The 22008-nt window shown below is 39.1% G+C and overlaps 1 protein-coding gene across 1 annotated transcript; it reads right to left on the bottom strand.

Moving 5' to 3' along the window:
* Window positions 1–5729: 5729 nt before the first annotated feature.
* On the bottom strand, window positions 5730–20030 carry LOC130922295 (SRSF protein kinase 2-like). Its single transcript, XM_057846986.1, has 15 exons — window positions 19961–20030; window positions 19049–19302; window positions 18865–18973; window positions 15603–15690; window positions 15435–15522; window positions 15242–15348; window positions 14998–15163; window positions 13787–13812; window positions 13638–13694; window positions 11490–11844; window positions 9351–9448; window positions 9129–9236; window positions 8981–9050; window positions 8814–8906; window positions 5730–6724 (listed from the first exon to the last, which is right to left on the bottom strand). The coding sequence occupies exons 2-15, from the start codon at window positions 19278–19280 to the stop codon at window positions 6540–6542; spliced, it is 1782 nt and encodes a 593-aa protein (XP_057702969.1). The 5' UTR covers window positions 19281–19302; window positions 19961–20030; the 3' UTR covers window positions 5730–6539.
* Between the last annotated feature and the right edge of the window lie 1978 nt (window positions 20031–22008).

Consider the following 22008-nt stretch of genomic DNA (forward strand, 5'->3'; position numbering starts at 1 on the left):
GTTTTGGGCCAAAAATGATTTTGTTTACGTGCGTATTTACTTTATATTGAGCCATTGTCTAAGTGGAATGACGAGCTTAAACTGGCGCTTTCTTTTCTTTGTGTAACGGTCGGTTTAGCTGTGGGCATCGCATCTCCTCTGTGTACGAGTACAAGGTGTTTTGTTAATAATTATACTGTTTTTGTTTATGCATGATATATTTTTTGTTAAAATTTGAAACAAAAATACAAATGTAAATATGTTTATATCGGTTACTGCATTAGTCTCTCATGTTTGATTGACATGTACCAAAAATGCACTTTGATAGTGTTGAATGAGCCAAAACGGATTTTTGGAAAATAGTTGCAGAAGTTAGGATAAGATATTTTCTTGTGTGTAGTAGACATTGTATTCAGAAGGGCCAACGGTTGTATTGGAAAAAAATGTCTGTTAAATTGACAAAAATAATATAGTAATGTATGTACTAAATAATATAAATGAGACAAAGCAGACAGTATTTATGTTGAATTGTTGTGTCAATAAAGATTCCTAATGAACAACGGCAAGCTGGCGTCATCGTCTTTAATGCATACAACCTGTATTTTTCAGGATATATATAATTGTGAATGGTTCCAGATTCTAGTGCCTGCAACATATACAGTCATGTCAAAACACCCATTAACTCATTTTCTCCCCAAATGTATGATTATGTTCTATTTTAAATTGTTTCAGTGTCCTTAAAACGTATTTATACGTCTTTTACGTTTGTTTGTTTTTTGACAAGAGGCATCTCTAGGTTCTGTTGCACCTAAACTGCAATGCACAAGGCTCAAAACTCATTTTAAAGCAATAAAACCGGCCACTGGAGATCAGTAGCGCATTTTGTAACAACTCATCTCGGGCCAAGAAAGGAAGTGAAGAAAAATAGTCAGGAAACAAAAGTTGGAGGGATATTGTGAAGACGCGTGAGAATTTGAGAAAAATGTGGAGAACGATCGGGAAAAAAAGGCAAACGACATTGGAGGAGTGTTTTGAAAAGAAAACGAAACCATCGTCAAAGAAGGATTTTAAAAAATCTATCTCGATGAGACAGACGGTGACGGCCACAACAGCGTCAGGTTCCACACGCGTTCTGATTCAATGATGGTGAGCTGGCCAGGTCCTGCTGCATCTAAGCATCCCCAAACCATGACACTTCCACCTCCATGCTTCACAGTTGGTATGAGGTTCTTTTCTCGGAATGCTGTATTGGGTTTACGCCTGGTGTTCAAATAATTTAATTTTAGAATAATCTGTCCAAAGAACACGATTCGAGAAGTAGTGGTCTATGTCTACATTTACTCTGGTAAACTTCAGTCTGGACTTCATGTTCTTCTTGGAGAGCAAAGGTTTCCTCCTTGCAAACCTCCCGTGAAGGTTAAACTTTCTCTCTTTCTGATTGTAGAGGCATGCACTTTCACATCAACAGTAGCAATAGCCTGCTGTAGGTCCCGTGATGACATTTTAGGGTTTTTGGAGACTTTTTTGGGGGGGGCATGTTGCAGTCTGCTCCCGGGGTTAACTTGTTCGGATGGCCAAATCTGGGCATGTTGGCAGTTGTTTTGAATGTCCTCCACTTGTAGACTATTTTCCGGACAGTGGAATAGCAGATTTTATATTCTTTTGAGATCTTTTGAAATCCCTTACCAGACGCATAAGCGTCTACAATCTTCTTTCTGAAGGCCTCAGACAGCTCCTTTGATCTCACCATGCTGTTTTCTCTCTCTTCAACAGTCACTGACTGTTGAAAGTATTTTGCGTTGAGGAGTGAGGAAAACTTTCTTCAGACCGATGTCAAAGACCTGTAGATGGCTACAAGAAGTGTCTCATTGAAGTTATTTCAGCCAAAAGGGGGAAACTGTAGCTATTAGGTGGTAGGGTGCCTTAACTTTTTCCTCAGTTAGAATATGCATTTGTGTTGATATATTTGGTTTAATGAGTAAAACCAAGTTAATTTTTGTTGTTTACCTGTAATTAAATCAAGTTCTTTTCCAGAGATTAAGAAAAACAAGACCAAACATTGATATGTGAACATTTCTTGACAAAGAACTAAATACTTAATCGGGTGTCCTAATTTTTTATTTTATATATTTATAGTTTTTAAGCTCTTCAAAGGTAATGATTATAAGTTTTAAACATGTTACTGTCTCACCGAATTATTTTTAGAGACGAAAAAAGCAGAAAAAATGCTTGGCTTGAGAAATGCTTCATTGAGTGAGTCCACTCAAATCCACTCAAGCTGCTCACTTACACACAATGAGTTGCCACAGCAACTGCTTAAGTGTTAACAATTATTGACGCATGCAGCGCTTTGAAGTTCACTTCTCTGTCAAGATTAAACATTAAACGTCCGTCAATCACTGTTAACTTTAATAAGCAGCTCAAGTGCACTGCCTGACGAACAAAGAGCAGGGAGGCAGGGCGAGTGAGACTACGCGATCCGCTCGGGACAGCTCATCTGTATTTTCTTTTCTTTTAATTAAAAAAAATCCCCCCAAAAAATCACAAGACACATAAACTCACTTAAAACCCCTCCCCCTCGGCACAAATGCATTTATTAAGTGTTTCTTAGTCATGATACAAAATGTCACAGAACTGGTCTTCTGCCAGTGTTTGTGTTATTTAAAAAATGTAATAATTAAAAAAAACTTTTGTCAAACTATTCTGGGTCATTCCAGAATTGGAGGATATATGGGCTTGAAAAGTTTTTCAAAAATTAAAATTCAGTTTGTTTGTTGTTTATTTTCTGATGCATGTTAATCTATAGACCCTACCCACCGATGTCACAAAACCACGTGCTCGCTGTATGGTTCCGCCCACTTGTCCGTCATTTTGTCTCTGTATTAGCATTGGTTTCAATTGATCGAGGAATTTAAAATGCATTTCATGGAAGACCCGGTGCTTTCTGATGCCGTAAACTCACTGGATGTGTTGCATAAAAGGCGTGATGTGGAAAAGCTTCGTTCTATACAGTCGCCAGATCCATATTTGATGCCCAAATCGATGTTTTTCGACCCACTGTCTTCGCCCTGTCTGCCTGACATCTGCTACGCTGATATTTACATTTATCTTGTCCACACAAAATCAGCCTATTCTCACGAAAATTTGAAAAACTTCAAGAGCTTGGAGGCTTATAAATACTTCGTTGCTGGTTGGGTGAAACAGGTCCTCGTCCACGAAAATTCGGCAGTAATCTATCTTGTGCTTGGAAAGGTGAGTTACGAAATTTTCAATTCAAAATCTTTTGTTATTGCTAACATCCACTGTCAAGTCTAATGTATTTCATGTCGTTTGTCAATGGAGTTAAGGCTTTTAATGTTTATATGGTTTAGCGATAGCACTCTCACTACATACATACGTGTATGTTGTCGGCGATTAGCCTAGCAATGCTCTTAATTGTGGTTATTTGTCAGCCCAAAACCCTCTAAGTATATCTTAAATGCATCTTACCGGATATAAAATGACTACTACATAGTCTGTGGTGATTTTTTGGTGCCCAGTTTTCACGTCGAATTGCAGCCGTCCATTTCGCTCTCCTCTTTGGATCCCTCGGAATACGGTAAAACTTCAAGTCTCTCCTTCCATCTTCTCTGTTAGTGCAACCAACAGCCACACACGCCTTCACCATTTTGATTATTAATGTTAAGGAGCAGAAAAACACGCCGTAAATAGGAGGAATGTACGTAGCCGTAACAGGTTAACACTATGTTTTGACGGACAGTTGGGCGGTACCATTCAGGAGAGCGGAGTTGTGACGTCACGTGGGTAGGGTCTATAAGTGGAAATATACTGTCAAGGTTTTGATTAGCTCAGTTTCCTGATGAATGTTTTTTTTCTTCATTTTTTAGGTGTTTATAATCACTGCAATGTGGGTGCAGATAACAGGGTTGCTAACTAGTGTGTTAGTCAACCAGGACACTTATATAGTTGCTTCCTCACAGCAGGCCCAGCCATTTCCGCACCTCTTTGAACGCACCACATACATTATGCTCCACGGGGGAGCTTTGGCGAGGGGTGGTGGGACGTGCGGCTGGGAAGAACTTGCATGCGGCGGTCGCACTACCCTAAGCCAGGCTGTCCTATTTTAATGCATACTGTACACTGCACTACCCTCTCCACACAATCCCATCACTGTGCTGGTTAATGGCTGGCAGTTGGGGACCTAGCAGCCAGCGTAATAGGGCAGTAAGTCGGTCCCACACTTTTTCTCTATGGCGTGGCTCCCAGGGCATGGCCTCTTCTCTGTCTGGGCTGTGGGGGCGGGAGTGGTCGGGGCTCAGATCTCGCGCCACCCCACAGCGGCTTCTCCGCTGTCTCCGGATTCCGCCATCCCTTCTCTTTTCTGCCTGGGTATCCCCCCTGCGCTGTTGCACGTGTCACTGGCTTAGTGCTGGGTTCCGGTGGGTCGGCCAGGTATCGCCTACTCCGGGTGGCGATCCTGTCCAGCCCTAGGCTTGTTGGGCCGTGGGGGTCCCACGGTGTGCCGTGCCGGTTGAGGGCTGCGGCGGTGGCTTGTGGGACGGGGGATGGGCATGGGGGGGGCGGTGGCAGGTCCTCTCATCCCATCCCTGAAGGCCAGTTGATGGGGGCGCAGATGGTCCGGTGGACCAGGGGGATGATGGCGGCCCCCTTGCTTCTGTTGCGGGAGGAGGGATGGGTTGCGCTACCCCCCCCCCCCCCCCCAAATATGGCTGGGGAAGGGCCGTGGCTCTGGGGTGGCTCCCGTGCGGCATTTCCACTCCTCTGCAGGACTATCACATGTCTGATGGGATTCACGCATGACTAGGTGCAATTATACATACACAAGTAGAGAAACTCGGTGCCAGGATTAGCGATCAGGCGGCATAGAATAGGATGCTAACATATCCACACTCACAAGGAATTCACACAAATACTGGGTTTTACACTTCACATGTGTTAGGGGCTCTGCCCCTCCCTCCTGAGACCTGGCCACCTCCGGCAGGTGTCCGTGTTTTTATTGATTGCAGGTCGGACGACATACGGGTGGAGCGGCAACAACCATCAACCATCCTTAAAAGCCAGTGGACGCCGCCACTCGTCGCTCAATCAACTTGTCTGATTCCACCGTCAGTTGTTTCTCGCACTCTTTTGTCACTTCCTTCTGATCACCGGCTCAGGACTTGTTTTTGCTTTCGCTCCAGGACCTGTTTTATGCGCACCCCTTGTATGATCCCACGCCTGCCTCATTCCGAGATTCTTCATCTCACGTCGGCTCACCTACCCCGAGCAGAGCGATCTACACCCGCCAGATTCCTGTGCTCGACAATAAAATATTACTATCCTCAACCATTGGGCTGCTCTGGGATCCCTTCCTGCTCACGCACCCTTAACAACAAGGCTGATTTGTGTACACTTCACCCGTCCCAATGATTTATCTTTCTGACCCCCCCCTCCTCTTTCTTCTTGGTCATCAGGCCCCTCACATGGTGTCAAACAGAAATGCAACTAGCTAACGACAGTACCAACATATTCATAGTATATGCGTTCAATGTATTTATTGTTGTTGTTTGTTCTTCTTTCTCTCCTTCTCTCTTTTTTCTGTCCCCTATAACCCCTTCCTGTTCACTGCTTTCTCTTAATAAACGAAACACATTGAATAATCTCAATGGGAGTATGTCATACTCCCATGTGAGACATTAAAACTGTTAAGACTAATAGGACACTCAGACTTCCATTCTCCGTGTCATTGTCAATGTGACTGCTAACTAGTGGGAATTAGTGAGTTTAATTTGATTGTTGTTGTTTTTTTCCCCCTGTGTGTTAGCATAGGCTACTAGCAATTAGCGCTTAACACATCAGTAGTTTATGGTGCTGGAGTTTGGACTCTTTTGTAAATATTGTATAGACCGTAAAATAGTTTATGAACATACCATGCCACAAAGTGTCCTCCAATTTACTGTTGTGAAAATGCACCACCTGTTGCTAATCACTACTAATGTTAGCTTTTTCTTAGAAGTTACTACTGACCCAAGGGACAAACTGATGTAAAAAGTATAGAAATAGAATAATAAAAATAGAACATACTAAAACAACATGTAACATACTAAAAAGGTCAGGGTAACAGGGTTGCTTGAATGTTGTGGGAGACATGTTCCATTAATTACATATTAAGGGTCACTCTAGATTTATTTGATATTTATTTTCAATATTTTCAAGCATTATTTTTTCTTATTTTCATTTATTCATTTTATATTTGGTCTCAGAACAAGTGCATTTACTCAGAAATGGCCTGTTTTAGTATGTTGCCTGTGGATTATTTCAAATGTGATTGGATTATTTAAAATTTGATTGGTGGGATGAAAAATGTCCTCCAATTTTAGAATGGCCCATATAAAGCGGGTTTAAATAAGAGAAAACAAGCTTTAGTCGGTTGTTTCACCTGACTTGAATGGCGATGTCACGAATAAGCAATCAACCAGAGGGATAAACAGGCACAAAGTTTTGCCGGTGATGCCAGCACCAGACTCATAATACAGCCTCCTGTGGACCAGAGTATAGAATCAAGATGAGATCCACGGGTGTTTCAGACATTGAGCCGCTGTGGCCCTTTTTCCCGGCTGAAGATGCAACATGGTCAGGAGGAACGAGCTGAACTGGGTCGCTTCGTCCTGCGGCCACTCATATTTATCCAGCAAAATTTCTAACAAGCTCCACGGCTTCAGCCTCGAGATACGCCTCAGTTGTCCTGGATGAAGTGGAAAATTGGTTCACTCATTGGGGGTCTCAATACTATGATTCTCAGCACTGACAGACAATGAAAAAACTTTGTTTGAACATGATTATCTGATTAGAGAGATCATTAGAGCGGCAAGGGCGTAGGTTTGGTCTCAACATTGGTAGGGATGATATAACCGCATAACCTCCATGTACACTTTTTGCTGGGGACTGGACAAATAATAAGACCAAACAGATTGGGTATACAGGGGTCAGGGGTATATTTCTCAAGAATATGAACCTAATTAATTGATATGCTTAATACTACTTAAACTATACATGGAACTACATGTTGGCCTAAATTGTCCTCCACCACAAGAGAGTTGCCTTAAATAGTTGTCTTTTTCATCTTCTCCCTTATTTTCATCTTTAAGTGCATCAGTGGGTTGAGCAATTATGGAAAAAAGCTAAATTGGGATTACTTAAACTTTTTACCTCGATTATGATGAATGTATGATTATATGAAAAAATGTCTGCATATGGTGCAAATAAAAATATCTTCCAGTAGAGTTCACTACATTTACCACTGTTTAATTAACATTAACACTAGAAAACACATAGAGAGGACACTTCTCTCCAAGCAGCTTCCTACTTGAGTTTTGCAGATTAGCAAATTCACACGGATTAATATTATGCTAACTCTGATGCAGGTCGGACTTTCAGTAGCAAAACTAGTGGTGTGTTCCCCACCTCCACTATATTGACGTCTTTTTACATTACCTACAATAGCTGCTGCGGCTGCTGGCGAAAAAAACCCAACAACTTCTAATTGGCTGCAGGTCGTCGACATGTAATTCTGTCGGGGCTGTGTGAGTGTGTGGGGTGGGGGGGTCAATTCATCAGCGAATGAAACATACATTTGAGGGGGAAAAAATGGACCGGCACATTCAGCAAGTGAAAAGGGGTAAATGTAAGTCTGAACACATTGAAATTAATTTATTTAATAATGGTATAGGGTCAATTCTATCCAGTGTTGTTTGTGGCAGCTCTTTTATTTTTTTTTTTTTTTTTAATTTTCGTTTTATTCTTAGTCTTTTGGACGATAATACTTATTAGACTTAGTCATATTTTACTCATTTTAAAAATGTGTTTGTCTTCATCTAGTTTTTGTTGACCAAAACTCAAGACTAATTTTGTCTAGTTTTAGTCGACGTTAACTAAAAATGTTTTCATCTGTAATATTAAAAAAAATTACTCTTTACAAAAGTAAAGGTTTCCAACTATTTCAAATGAACATTAGCATACGAACAAATGTTGTAATGTCCACAAGGACAACGCCAACTTGGTGATAATACACACTGGGCAGGAAAACAATATATTATTTTCAATTAATTATACCAACCTGTATGTCAGGAACTGTATGTAAAAAAAAAAGTTGTCCCAGAGTTTAAGACGATGCTTGGCATTACCATTAGCCTAATGCTAACTTGAGCATACCATAGAGTTGAATGCTATGCTAACGCTATGAGTTACATTAAGTGTGTAGTGATCACTCAGCATAGACTTTTAAAGGCTCAGGCAACATTGCATATTCTCTCTGGCAAAGATAAGAAAACAAAATCTTGCCGTGTTTGTAAGCCTGGAGACTGGAAAGCAGCAGCACGTCACATAAGTGACACAAGCAGACACTGCTACGATGCAGGCTGACTACACATAAAATGTCACACATTGTGAACATGTGACAGAAACTATGGCGCATTTTCGTCTTGCTGTCGTCTCGTCAGACGAAAACTGGCATTACTCTCATAAAGTTTTAGTCTCCCAAAACACATTTTAGCTCGTTATTGTCTCATCATTGTCACGAAAAAATTGTTTGTTGACGAAATATTTTCATTACAATCACAGTTGATGAAAAAACTGATTCTATCCTTACGATATATAGAGACAATCTAAATTACCTATTTAACTGAACTATTATACTACTATATAATGCAAATAACATTGTTTAAAAGTTGGTGGGGACAATTTGAGCACCTTAAAAGTTGGTAGTGTTATGTCCCTAACGTCCCTATGCAAACCTACGCCCTTGAGTACTGGATATGGATATGGATTAATATTACCTTTATGGTTGAAGAATCTTTTCGATTTTTTCCCTGAGAGGGCAAACTGTGATGGAAGCGGTCCCAGCAGTTCGATAATATGTGCAATATGGTCTAAAATGGATTACAAAAAAATCTATGTCTAGGTGCCTTATTATTATTATTTTTCCAAAGATAACAAGACCAACCTTCTTCACGGGAGAATGTGGCCCCTGACTGTGGGTCAAACAAATAGTCCCCTGTTGCCAGCTCAAAAGCCTATAGTACATACACACAAAAAGACACAAAGGTATTTGGGGACAATAACAGCCTTTACGCATCGGGTTAACTTCTCACCATGCAGGCAGTGCTCCAGATGTCGGCCGGGGTGCTGTAGTCAGCACCAATTAGGACCTCCACTGAGCGGTATTGACATGTCTGGATGTCCTCAGTAAAGTGTTTGTGCTGCAGGATCACAGGGATTACATAAATGACCACCACATGGCGTTAAATCAACAATCACTAAAACGTCAACATGGATAATTTTGCTGATTTATTTCTCATTGTTCGGCCACTCACCAACCAGCAAGCATTGCCCAGATCAGCAATCTTAATAAACAGCTTGTCAGCATTTTGCGGCAACAGAAGGTCAAGAGGACCGTCATAGTCACTGATTCCTAAAAAAAAAAAAAAAAAATATAGTAATATTAACAAAAATAAATCTAAAAAAATGTGTCTTTGTTGTGACTCAAGGAAAAAAAGGTTTTGTGTTAACGGAGTTTTTTTTTTTTTTTTTAACTGGTTGTGTGTTCAATCTTGTCCTCAATTATTGGTGTCTAGTAGTAAACATTGGACTCACTACGATATTCAGTTCTGGAAACCCATAATAACAAACACACTGTTTAAATAAATAGTGTGTAAATACTGGGAGCGCTGGTCACCAAAATGAAATGCCAAGGAAGGAAATTAATTGAGGATTAGAATGCTTTAGATTTTATGATTATCTCTAGGATAAATGTTGTATGTTTTTTGGGATTTGTCATGCCTGAAGGGAAAAGAAAGAAAGAACGAAAGAAAGAAAGAAAGAAAGAAAGAAAGAAAGAAAGAAAGAAAGAAAGAAAGAAAGAAAGAAAGAAAGAAAGAAAGAAAGAAAGAAAGAAAGAAAGAAAGAAAGAAAGAAAGAAAGAAAACCAATTTCTCTACAATAAAAACATGCCCCCTTGTGGAGTTGTGCTTGTATAGTAACTGTCAATACGTTGGGTTTTCGTGTGAAGTTCTCCACAATCAGTGTCGGACTTGGCAATTTTGGGGCCTAAGGCGAACATATCCAGGGGCCCTCTTCATGGGTCAGGGGTTAAAAGGTGAGAAGGGTGTGGAGAAAATATGTTCTGGTACACTAGGGCTGTCCTAAACGACAAATTTTCTCCTGATTAGTCAGCCAACTAGTTTTACGATTAATCGACTAATCTAATAATTTTCTTTTTTTGACTAATTTAGCAATGAAATTTTTGTTGACGCTTATTAATTCACAAAACTATTTTGGAACACTTAAATTCTTAAAATACAAATAATCATGTAAATAACAATAATCACAAATAAACAATGAAGTTAAATGCTGAATGCATTTACTATTGCAAAAGAATGGAAAGTAAACAGATTCAGAACACTGACTTTGCCTTTCCAACATTATTCAAAACACTTCTTTAAAAAATTCTAGCAATATTATTATAGTATACTACTATATATAATAGTAGTATAATATTTATTAATTGCCAATCATATTTGTCATGAAGAGTGTCATTTGAAAGCTATTTTTAGTGTAGAATCTGTATTATGTAGTATTTATGCAACATATTAGAAAGAAAATATAATTATATTATAATATTATATTATATCATATTATATTACATTATATTATATATTATAATATTAATTCTGAAGTATGTGGGATTAACTCCAGAAATCATTATTTATATGATGTGCTTTTGCTGTCAACCAGCTGTTGAGTGTTATTGTATGACTGATTGGAACTGTACTACATTGTTTCGCCACAGGGTGTGCTGTCATCTATTTTATGTTCGGTGTGAAGAAGAAGAAAGTTAAAAGAGGCATTAGAGGCCTGTACTCAACTTCTCCCTCTCTGCACTTTGGCGCTCATGGAGAGCACGTTCACTCATGTGTTCGAAATAAACGATAGCCGACGTGCAAAGCAGCAAGTGAGCTGTAAAAATAGCAAGCTTAGTGGCGTGAAGCCACGGGAGAGGTAGGTAAAGCTAACGAACAGCTAAGCGATGCTAAACGGCGCTAAATGAAGCTAAGCGACTGATACTCTGTCAATCGTCGTGGAACAGTCCATTGTAGTGCGTGTGTGTGGGGGAGAGATAATATAAATGCAGAATTCAAATGGCTTTCTATTTTGTTTTGTTATTTGTTTGTTTGGTACGCTGACATAATTATACATGACGAATAGTTCGGGGTACTGCTGGCTCCGGTGGCCCAAGCCGTTGCTCGTTGGGGCAAGGGCAGCTGGTTGGGGGCCCCCTACTGGCTGGGGGCCTAAGGCGATCGTCTACTTCACCTGAATAGTAGATCACATGATCTCATGAGTAGAAATCATGTTCTTTCAATTTGTTGAATTATTTTAGGTTTTGTGTTCTTCAAATTTTAGAAGAATACTATCAGCCTTGTTAAATTTATATGAGTATTGCAAACACTGACCATTAGGGGAGGTTTGCTTGTCAGACGTCTGATGTAAAAATTGACATCTGGAGAAATCTGGAGCAGAAATGCGAACATTTTTTGTAATGTCTGGCAATGATGAGCTGATGTCTCTGGAACTGAGCATAGGTGAGTTCTGCCCGTCGGACAACAGCAAGGTCCGTCTCCTTAATGTGAGGTCAGAAGCCGGGAGCAATGATTGACAAGTAGCGGTAAATCCACGAGACGGAGTTGTAACATCGGAAATGCCATCACGACGTTGCTTTTGGCCATGGTCAGAGGCATTGTCCTTGGCTCGTTGCTTCCTCTCCGTCCATATCAGTCGTTTTAGATTTGACCTTGAAGCTTTGCTAGACTACAGATAGAAAGAAATTCAATCAATAATCGCACAGTCATAATAAATATCTATAAACTTAAAATTAAAGTAGCCTTTTTTTCTTAACATTTTGGAGTCCCAAGTTGTCCTAATAAAAGCCTCAGACATTCATCAGAATTACAGTCAACCACTACATAATGACAGGCAGCATTCTAGCGACTATTATTTAAATATCGTATTTTTGGACTATAAGACAGTACTTTTTCCCCTCATTTTGAATCCTGCGGCTTGTATTCCAGAGCGGTTTATTTGTTGATTTATTTCAGTTAGTAGGTAACTCTTTATTTGACAGTGGTGTCATAAGACAGTCATAATAACATGACACTATCATGGGCATTAATGAATGCTTGTGACAGATGTCATAAAGTGTCATCCAGCAAATATTGTCACGAAATCCATTCATGTCCACCTCTGATATTTTACGTCCATTCAAAAGTGGGATCATTTGTCGGATGACACTAAATGACATCTGCCATTAGCATTCATTAATGCTCATGACAGCGTCATGTCATAATTATGACAGTTTTATGACGCTGCTGTCAAATAAAGTTACCGGTTAATATCTTTTGGTGTGAATATGTCATAAAACAGTGAGGACAGCAGCAGCTTGTAGTCAGTTGGAGTTTATCTATGAACCAATGCCATTTTCATGTCAAATTCGGTGAGTGGCGGCATACGCGAATTTTAAGGGGGGGGGGGGGGGGGGCTAAAAGTGTCATTGCATATAATTGACTTTCCTATTTATGATTTTATAATTAAGAGTTTACCGGTAAAATATTTTCTATAAAAGTTGTAAAGCAACAAAACACACAAAAATGAATGAAATGAACAAAAAAGATATTTTCAAAATGGGTCAAAATTATTTTTCGAATAGATCATGTGACTAGCACCTTAGAGACAGTCATTTGCTTTGCTTAGCCAAAACCACCCGAGGACCGAAGAGGCAAGATGGATGTACATTTTTTTTTTTTTTAAACCTAAGCTTTCAAAGGCGACAACAATTACTGAACAAGAACCAAGGATTGAAAATATGTACCATGAAACGCCAGAGACCACCGCGAAAATGATGAGCAATGGTGAGTTTCAAATTTTCCCAGTGAAGACACTAATTGTACAACAGAGCCACCACCAGTGTCTTGCCAATGTAGTTACCCCCGTCAAAAATTGTATACTCTGGCTGCTGGCGACACACACACACACATTAGTTATGAGTTATGTCGACTTAAACAATTAATTGAAGCCGGAAAAGAACCACAGTTAGACATCAACCTTTATTCAACTGGAGAAACTCCATACAGGACTAGAATTACAGAAATAACAGTTATAGGTCACTGCATTTCGGGGTCATACACATGTTGTGCCCCCCTTGCCCAAAAAGTCCAACTCTGCCTATGGGTGGTGGCTTATAGTCAGGTGTGCATATAGTTTGAAAACTACAGTACTTCTATGGAATTGTAAAATTCTCCAGGCTCTGAGATTTGGACACTTCACCATCCAGACTACAAATAAAGGAAAATGTTCACAAATCTTGATCCCACCAGTCCTAAAGTCTCTACACTTGCCAAGTGAAAGACTGCATTTTAAAAACTTAGCTATGTCCAAAAACACCTTCATGTCTTGAACTTTAAGGAGACATTTGAATTGTGCTTAATTGTGCACTTGTTCAGAAACAAATTCAGCATGTAGCATGGAATCTCCAAGTGTACCTACTCTGTATGCCACAATTGCCGAGTTTCGGTATTCAAGAATCAATGAAGAACACAGCACCTTACCCAATTCCCGATGTTGTGAAAAACCCCTGTCAATCTTCCCATTAAGTTGGACAAACTCTAAGTAGATTCAAAACAAATTCAAATCATAATTTTTAGATTCACACAGGATTTACAAAATGCATGTTTTGAATTAATGAAAAAGTACACACCTTTTTTTGTTTGGCTGTTGAACTTTCTGGAGGAGAGAAAATAAATATAATTATGTGACTGATAGTTTAAACACTCAACAAAGCAATAGAATCCACTTTGGTAATGATTGCGGTATTATCGTGCTCTAGTTTCTAGTTCAACATGTAAATAGCAGGAAAATTGACCTAAATCTAAAATTTAGAGTGTATGTATTGACATATTGTACTATTAATTTATAACTTATAAAATAATATAAAGGGTGTTCCAATATGGTTGACCCCATTCTAAATGCCCATGCTAGTTGATGGATCTTAATAAAACTATATACACTTTATGTCGAAGGTCATAAGTTTGGTTAAATATACAAAGAAAAGTACAAATATTTGTTGGTTCTATGGCAGATTTACATAAATGTGCAACATGAGCGCTGCCTGCAAAATGCCTTATCAAAATGCCTTTTCTTTTGAAGTGAACGGCATTTCTTAACCTGAAAAGATAGACATGCCAAACGTGACATACAAAAAAACTTGAAACGTTTCTACACAAACTGTGTTTCAGGTTAAGAACACCCTGTAAATGCTTAACAAACTGTTAACAAATACTTCACAAATCAACAATAAATCATTTATCAACAGTTTACTAATGATCTATTAACTAGTAAAATGGATATATAAATAAAACAGATTATAAAGTGTCACCCAAATTACACCTTCTGGAGTGGCCAAGTCAAATTCCAGACTTGAACCCCATTTTGATGCTGTGGCATGACAACAGACAGTGATTCATGCCAGACACCCCAGGAATCTGACTGAATTACAGTAGTTTTGTATAGAAGAATGGTCCAAGATAAGTCCTGATCGATGTGCCAGACTGATCTGCAGCTACAGGTAGTGTGTGATTGAAGTTATTGATGCCAAGGGGGGTGCAAAATATTAAATGTTAGGGTTCACTTACTTATCCCCCCCTTCTGTCATTGTTTGCATACTATCCTCATTAAAATATGAAAACCTATAAATTTTTGGGTGGTTTCAGTTAAAGCAAACACTGTATTTTTTAAATTTTGACAAAGATCAACTCACATTCGATGGTGATTTTATGCAGAAATGTGAGAAATTCCAAAAGGTTCAGATACTTTTTCATACCACTGTATGGCATGCCAAATTTTCATTCATCTTTTTCATAGCTAGCGAGTGCTTTCTACCATAAAAAGTTTTAACGCAACAATACTAACTTGGTTGGCTGGTGAACGCAATGGAATCAGGCAGTTGCCACAGTTTGGTGTTAGCTGCCAGTTTCTGAACATACACTTCATCCACCCGTAGGAGAATGTTTTCTGGCTTGATGTCTGTGTGTATGATCTTGCACTTAGTGTGCAAATACTCCAAACCCTGCAGAACCTGTGGTATGGAAAGTCAACAGTTAAAGAACTTGAGGATGCATTAAGAAAATCTCAAGGAAAGTTTATATGATGTCACCTGTCTGATAATGCTTTTGACACAAGGGATTGGAAGACCAGTGTAGTTGGATTTGATGATCCATCTCAAGAGCTGATGGCCCAGAACTTCCAATACCATGCACACATCTGGTAAGCAGTTAAGGATGTTTTTGATACTTTACAGTATTTTCATGATCGGGTTGAGGACGATTTAGATTTGTTTAATAGGATACGTTCTCCATGTACTCCAGAGATCCTGAAGTCATCAATTAGTTGAACAATACTCTCACGTTTGGGGTCTCTAGGGTCACTGTCCCTCACCTGATGGCCAAAAATATATTCAACACAAGCAAATGTCACTTAAAGCATGCTGACATCAGCGTCCAAGCTGTGCCACTGACACATTTCAGAAGTTTGATCTCATCCAACGCTGTCTCTGTAAACATCAGAGCACTTTTCACCACCTTCAGTGCAACAAAATGCCTTGTCCTGCATGAAAAGAAACAAATTCAAAGCCAAGTCAACATGATATTTGACATGTTAACTGTGCTTTTGTTCAAATTTTCAAAGTTGACAATTGCCCCATTGCATGTTTTCTCATTTTTTTTGCTTTGAGTTTAAAAGAAAGCTTTAGGTAAGAATGTCAAAATGATTTTCCATCATTCCTATGAAGAGTTTTCAATTTTAGATATGGTCAAAAACATCTTAACTTTGCCATAGACTTAACTATCAGTTGACGAGACAGCTCCTCCAGACATTGTGCCACGACGTCCCGCAGGCAGCCGGACAGGCAGAGCGTCGCGGCAGCTTTCACTGCGATAAACTCAAACACGCTGCGTTCTAACGCCGGATTTAGGTGGAAACAGGACAAATGTTTTAGTGCACACAAGCAGGCAGGAGAGTCTCAAGAGTAATTTGGTCAAGGATTCAAGAAAAATATTATTTAAAATAAAACCATGCATGCACTTTGAAATGTTGTGAAAAAAAATAAATGAATGGAAAAAATTAGAGTAACCTTAGCTTGAAATATTTTCTTTAAATGAATGATAACTGCCCATTTTTTGCTTTTAACCAAGAATCTAGACTGTTTTACATTCATAGTGAAGGGAATAGTATCGTTTCTCGTATTTACTGTTTGACTGTCTGTATTAATATAACACACCTAATATAAAATAAATCGCATTTATATTATAGTTTACAAAAAACATGCAGAATATATTTGATATTATGAACAGTTAGACTTGGAATAATTAGAACTTGCAGCGCCAAGACAAGCTGCAGATAAGGACAGAAAGATACAGGACGCCTTCTGACCACGGAAGCCCAATGCACGCGTCATACAGCTGACTGAGCAAGACTGACGCTGACAACCAGGTGGTAGGCAAGACATTTGCAAGCCCACGCCTGCACCACCAAATCCCACAGTCAGTTCTTCCGGACAGTCCACAACAAATGGGACATCTTGTCTTGCCACAAGGAACATCTCATACGGAGGAACCCGGGACCGAGAAGCGAACACTCAGCACTTACATGGCGTTGAGGTGGCAAAATCCTCAACTCTCGTTACCCTTGGAACAATAGTGCCCGAACCCTCCTGTCCAAACCACAAACAGACAATAATCTTAAACAATGCCCAAACACATCCTTCTTCCGGACCACAGCCCGCCTTACCAGAGCCTTTAAAAAACGGAATGTAATCGTTGTCATTTTTTTCAGGAATCTTTTGTTGACTTGTGATATGGTGATGCTGGATCCTCGCCTAGGTCCCTCTGTGCTGTATGATTGCTGTCGACTCGGTATAAATTGTCAAGTTGTGTTTCGAAGCCTTTTTCCAGTTTTTAAACTGGAGTCAGTACAGGGGTAGGTAGGGGTTAAGACTAAGGTAAATGCGCGGAGTTTGGCCTTTTGGCTGGGTTGTTTGGATTCCGCCAGCCCGGGTCCTTGGAATTGTGCTAGCGCGATTCCAGCGGCTCGGCTGGCGTTATTCCGGCAATCCGGCTAAAAGGTCAGATTCCCTTAATAGTTGTAGAAATTTCGGAATTTACGCTTTTATTTACCTGAATTTTCCATTTAAAAAGCTCTTTGTTTTGTGATGGCCGCCATGTTGGATTTTGTATCCATACACAGCAAATTTTTGGCCTCTGCCCGTTTTTTGACAAAAATGTAGTAATTTCAACATATCTGCATTCATACAAAAAAAAAAAACTCTTTTACGTGTTTTGTTTTATGCAACATTTCAATCTAAAAACGCTGAGGGCCAGATAGTCAGCAAGATGTGCTAAGGCAATAGTGACATCGGAATTCAACCTAAATAAGTTGTGATTGTAAATAGAAAAATGCAAAATTTGCTTTGTTGAGTAAAATCAAGGTGATTTTGCATGCTTTCCTCATGTATTAGGTTGCCGATGAAAATTCAGTGATTTATTGGCTGTTGAAAACTTGCACTAAAAGGAAAAAAAAATTAAGTCGCTATTTCGGGCAAAAACTGTTAAATATTGCTATTGACCCTGAAAATATAGGTGATAATCTTGGAATTTGGCGATTTTGTGCATCTAGCATAAAATCTGAAAATTTTATAACCATATTAACCCTTTATTGCCAAATGTATCACATTTGATACACTTAAAATTTCATGATTTTGAGAGTAATTCAGAATTTTGACATTTCTTTTTGAAAAAAAAAATGATGGATGCAAGTCAACACATGCATCTGCAGGTTCCATGAGAAAAAAAAAACAGGATTTAACTAGGGTTTTAGCTATTAGAGCTCTTATTACACATATTCTGTGATGTGATGAGCCGTTAAATATGGATACAACACAGACGGGGGCTTGTAGAGTTTATTACATAAAAGGAAACTAAGGGAACAGGCCAAAACACATGAGGCAAAAATACAAACAAAAAGGAGGCACGAACCAGTTCGGCAAGATAAATAAGGGCAAGGCGACTAAGGTCAGAAAAGACAAAGAACAAAATAGCAAAGTCCAAATAAAACTACTGTCATGAAACAAAGCATACTATGAAAAATACGAACTAGTCAGGAGATTCGAGAAGTACACAGCGGTAAGCAAACAACGACGCAATTGTCAGACACTCGTATAAGGTGACAGGAGTTTTTAAATAATGAGCACGCCTAATGCGCCACAGGTGTGTTGCACTGACCCGCCCATCCAGCTGACTCATGTGCTGGAATGAAAAGAAAAGAACTGAGAATGCACACAAACATGGCATATTAATTTTGTCATTTCTTTTTACAAATTTAAAAAAAAAAAGGTTTCATTGGGACATTATTTTTCAATTTTTGGGATTCTCTGATAATTGCTTCATGTTGCAGGTCTTTAAGGGTTAAGTGTTGTTATACTTATATAGCAAATAATTAATCAGGATTTTTTATTAGGGAACGACTTTTTTGATGCCACTTCTTGTGGAGACTCATATATGGCTAAGGGAGGTGCCTGTTTTGGTTTTAGGTCACTCGCGGCTTTGCTTTTGAAAATATTTGAATTTTAAGTTTTTGAAAATAGGCCCCCTAGGGAGCGGCCCCGCTTCTCGTCGGCTGATAGGGAAGTCTATGGTTAACTTCCCATGGAAAGGTACCTGAAACTTTCCATAAATTTACTCAAAGTTTCCACTCCTTTCCATCAAAAATAAAATCCATACTTACACCATATCCCAGCAGAGCCACACAGTCGAAAAGTGACCCCATCCCAACTTTTTGACCACCTGGTATCGATCCTCAAAAATCTCTCCAATTTCAACAGGATAATAACCTCCTGCAACACAAGATGTGAACTTGTGAGTCAAACTCAACGGTAGCCAAGGTTTTGTGTTGGTATGTTGCAGTCTACCTATCCCATAATCTGCCGGGTTCTCCTGCTCGTTGTATGATCCCACCGACTCAGGCGGGGATGGATGTGCTTCGACTGGAGGAGACTGGGAAGAAGCTGTGCTAGATGAGGCACTCCCATGTGAGGCGGAGGGCTCAGGGGCACAATGAGCACTTAGTTGTAAATGTTGAGCAGGCAAGTTGGCAGTAACAAGGGCGGATAAAGCAGCGGCGTAGGATGATGATGATGACATTTTCAACAGGAGCCCGCTAAATCTAGGTGACAGCGACGCTCAGTCAGCAGAGAGATGCATTATACAGTTGATTTAATATTGTAGAAGATAAACATCATGGGAAACATTTTAGTTCAGGGGCCATCGTTATTTTGAGGTGGTACAGTTTGTGTTCATGAATATATTTTGTCACTCGGTAGCTTGTTTGTGTTGCTGGTTGAGTTGTTATGACATTTCCAAGCAGCCATGGAGTGAATGCTCATGTGTATTTATAGATAGACAAGAAGCAATTCAAGTTTCCAACTGAAAATAAAATGTTTCTACTACTGCATGCTAAGGTGACTTTTCAGTTTAAGACATTGAAACACAACACCTTTTCTAAATGTGTAAAATTGTTGTGGTACACTGAACAGGTACTATTTTAAGATATTTCATTGGTAGTTACTGTCAATGGGATCAAGGTACCTTCAAAATAAAATGGAGTTTTAGCAAAAAACAACAGAAAAGAAATGTCCAATATTATTATGGAATATTCCCACTCATACTTGTATTTATATTTATTTTCTTCTTTCACACAGTGACACTACGACACTGGTTGTTAAAAGGTTTGGCTAATTTATTTCAGCATTCAAGCACTGTAAGGGGTGCCAAGATATTCAGTTTTATGAAATAGTCATCTACAACAGAAGAAATGTTCTTACCTGCCTGGTATATTCCATTCTATTATATCCGTAACAAGAAAAGTGAAACTGCATGAGGTCAAACATGTAGTCCCTACACTTTATGTACTCTGTCCCTTCCTCTGGTGGGACTGCCAACACTCAGTCCAAGAATAGCCGACCACTTGACGTGCATGTTGTGTTCCTTGCATGGCTGCTGCCACAAGTTGCAGCACTCATGAATCTCTACTGGATACAGCTGGTTCATGCAATACAACAATTGTGCAGAAATAAAAAAAAAAAAACGGTCTTTTTTAAGGGTTTGCTTGAGATTATATTATTTAACAATTAAAACAGAAACGTCACTGCAGGGTTTTTCCTGTGTGGGGTTGTGCGAGTGTGGTGTGTGTGTGGGGGGGGGGAGGGGGGGGCAGATTCAACTCGACTCACACAGCAGACGAAAATAATACCGTCCACAAGATGTCTCTAGTGCTCTCAAAACCAAATTCTTGAGGCGCTAATGCCTTTTTAAATGAACTTTTGTTGTTACATTTGAAAGCCTTTTTGCACTTTTTTATATTTGCTTAAATGTTTTTTTTTACATTCATATATGGACAGGGGTCTCAAACTTTCGACCCATGGCCTGATTGCAGAAAGATCCATTTTGGAATGGAAAAAAAAATAAATTATTTAAATATTACTAAATAAAATATAATTTATATATAGAAAGGGAAGTTTGGGGATCCCTGCTGAAACTGCTGACCACGACCCACAACCCGACTCCGGATAAGCGGTTGAAGATAGGGCTGTCAAAATTATCACGTTAACAGGCGGTAATTATTTTTTTTAATTAATCACGTTAAAATATTTGACGCATTTAACGCACATGCCCCGCTCAAACAGAATAAATTAACAGTACAGTGTCATATCCACTTGTTACTTGTGTTTTTGGTGTTTTGTCGCCCTCTGCTGGCGCTTGGGTGCGACTGATTTTATGGGTTTCAGCACCATGAGCATTGTGTAATTATTGACATCAACAATGGCGAGCTACTATTTTATTTTTTTGATTAAAAATTTTACAAATTTTATTAAAACGAAAACATTAAGAGGGGTTTTAATATAAAATTTCTATAACTTGTTCTAACATTTATCTTTTAAGAACCACAAGTCTTTCTATCCATGGATCGCTTTAACAGAAAGTTAATAATGTTAATGCCATCTTGTTGATTTATTGTTGTAATAAACAAATACAGTACTTACAGTATGTACCGTATGTTGAATGTATATATCCATTAACTGTCTTATCTTTCCATTCCAACAATAATTTACAGAAAATTATGGCATATTTTATAGATGGTTTGAATTGCGATTAATTACGATGAATTAATTTTTAAGCTGTGATTAACTCGATTAAAATTTTTAATCATTTCACAGCCCTAATATATATATATATATATATATATATATATATATATATATATATATATATATATATATATATGTACAGTGGGGAGTACAAGTATATACTTATATACTTAATACTTGTTCTCCCCACTGTATATATATACACACACTCACCGGCCACTTTATTAGGTATACATGTCCAACTGCTCGTTAACACTTAATTTCTAATCAGCCAATCACATGGCGGCAACTCAGTGCATTTAGGCATGCAGACATGGTTTAAGACAATCTCCTGCAGTTCAAACCGAGCATCAGTATGGGGAAGAAAGGTGATTTGAGTGACTTTGAACGTGGCATGGTTGTTGGTGCCAGAAGGGGCTGGTCTGAGTATTTCAGAAACTGCTGATCTAATGGGATTTTCACGCACAACCATCTCTAGGGTTTACAGAGAATAGTCCGAAAAAGAAAAAATATCCAGTGAGCAGCAGTTCTGTGGGCGGAAATGCCTTGTTGATAACAGAGGTCAGAGGAGAATGGCCAGACTGGTTCGAGCTGATAGAAAGGCAACAGTGACTCAAAAAACCACCGGTTAAAACCAAGGTAGGCAGAAGAGCATCTTTGAATGCACAGTACGTCGAACTTTGAGGCAGATGGGCTACAGCAGCGGAAGACCACGCCAGTCGCCA

Source organism: Corythoichthys intestinalis, chromosome 9 (genome assembly GCF_030265065.1).
Source record: "Corythoichthys intestinalis isolate RoL2023-P3 chromosome 9, ASM3026506v1, whole genome shotgun sequence".
NCBI lineage: Eukaryota > Metazoa > Chordata > Actinopteri > Syngnathiformes > Syngnathidae > Corythoichthys > Corythoichthys intestinalis.

Bases quoted from the DNA above. Each gene is read 5' to 3' on its own strand.
- LOC130922295 (XM_057846986.1), bottom strand. From the start codon at position 19,280: ATGTCATCATCATCATCCTACGCCGCTGCTTTATCCGCCCTTGTTACT. The intron at 15,691-18,864 runs GTAAGTATGGAT...CTTTTCATGCAG, and splicing joins TGGCTCTGCTGGGATATGGT to GACAAGGCATTTTGTTGCAC. The intron at 15,164-15,241 runs GTGACATCATAT...TCCATACCACAG, and splicing joins TCAAAAGCATTATCAGACAG to GTTCTGCAGGGTTTGGAGTA.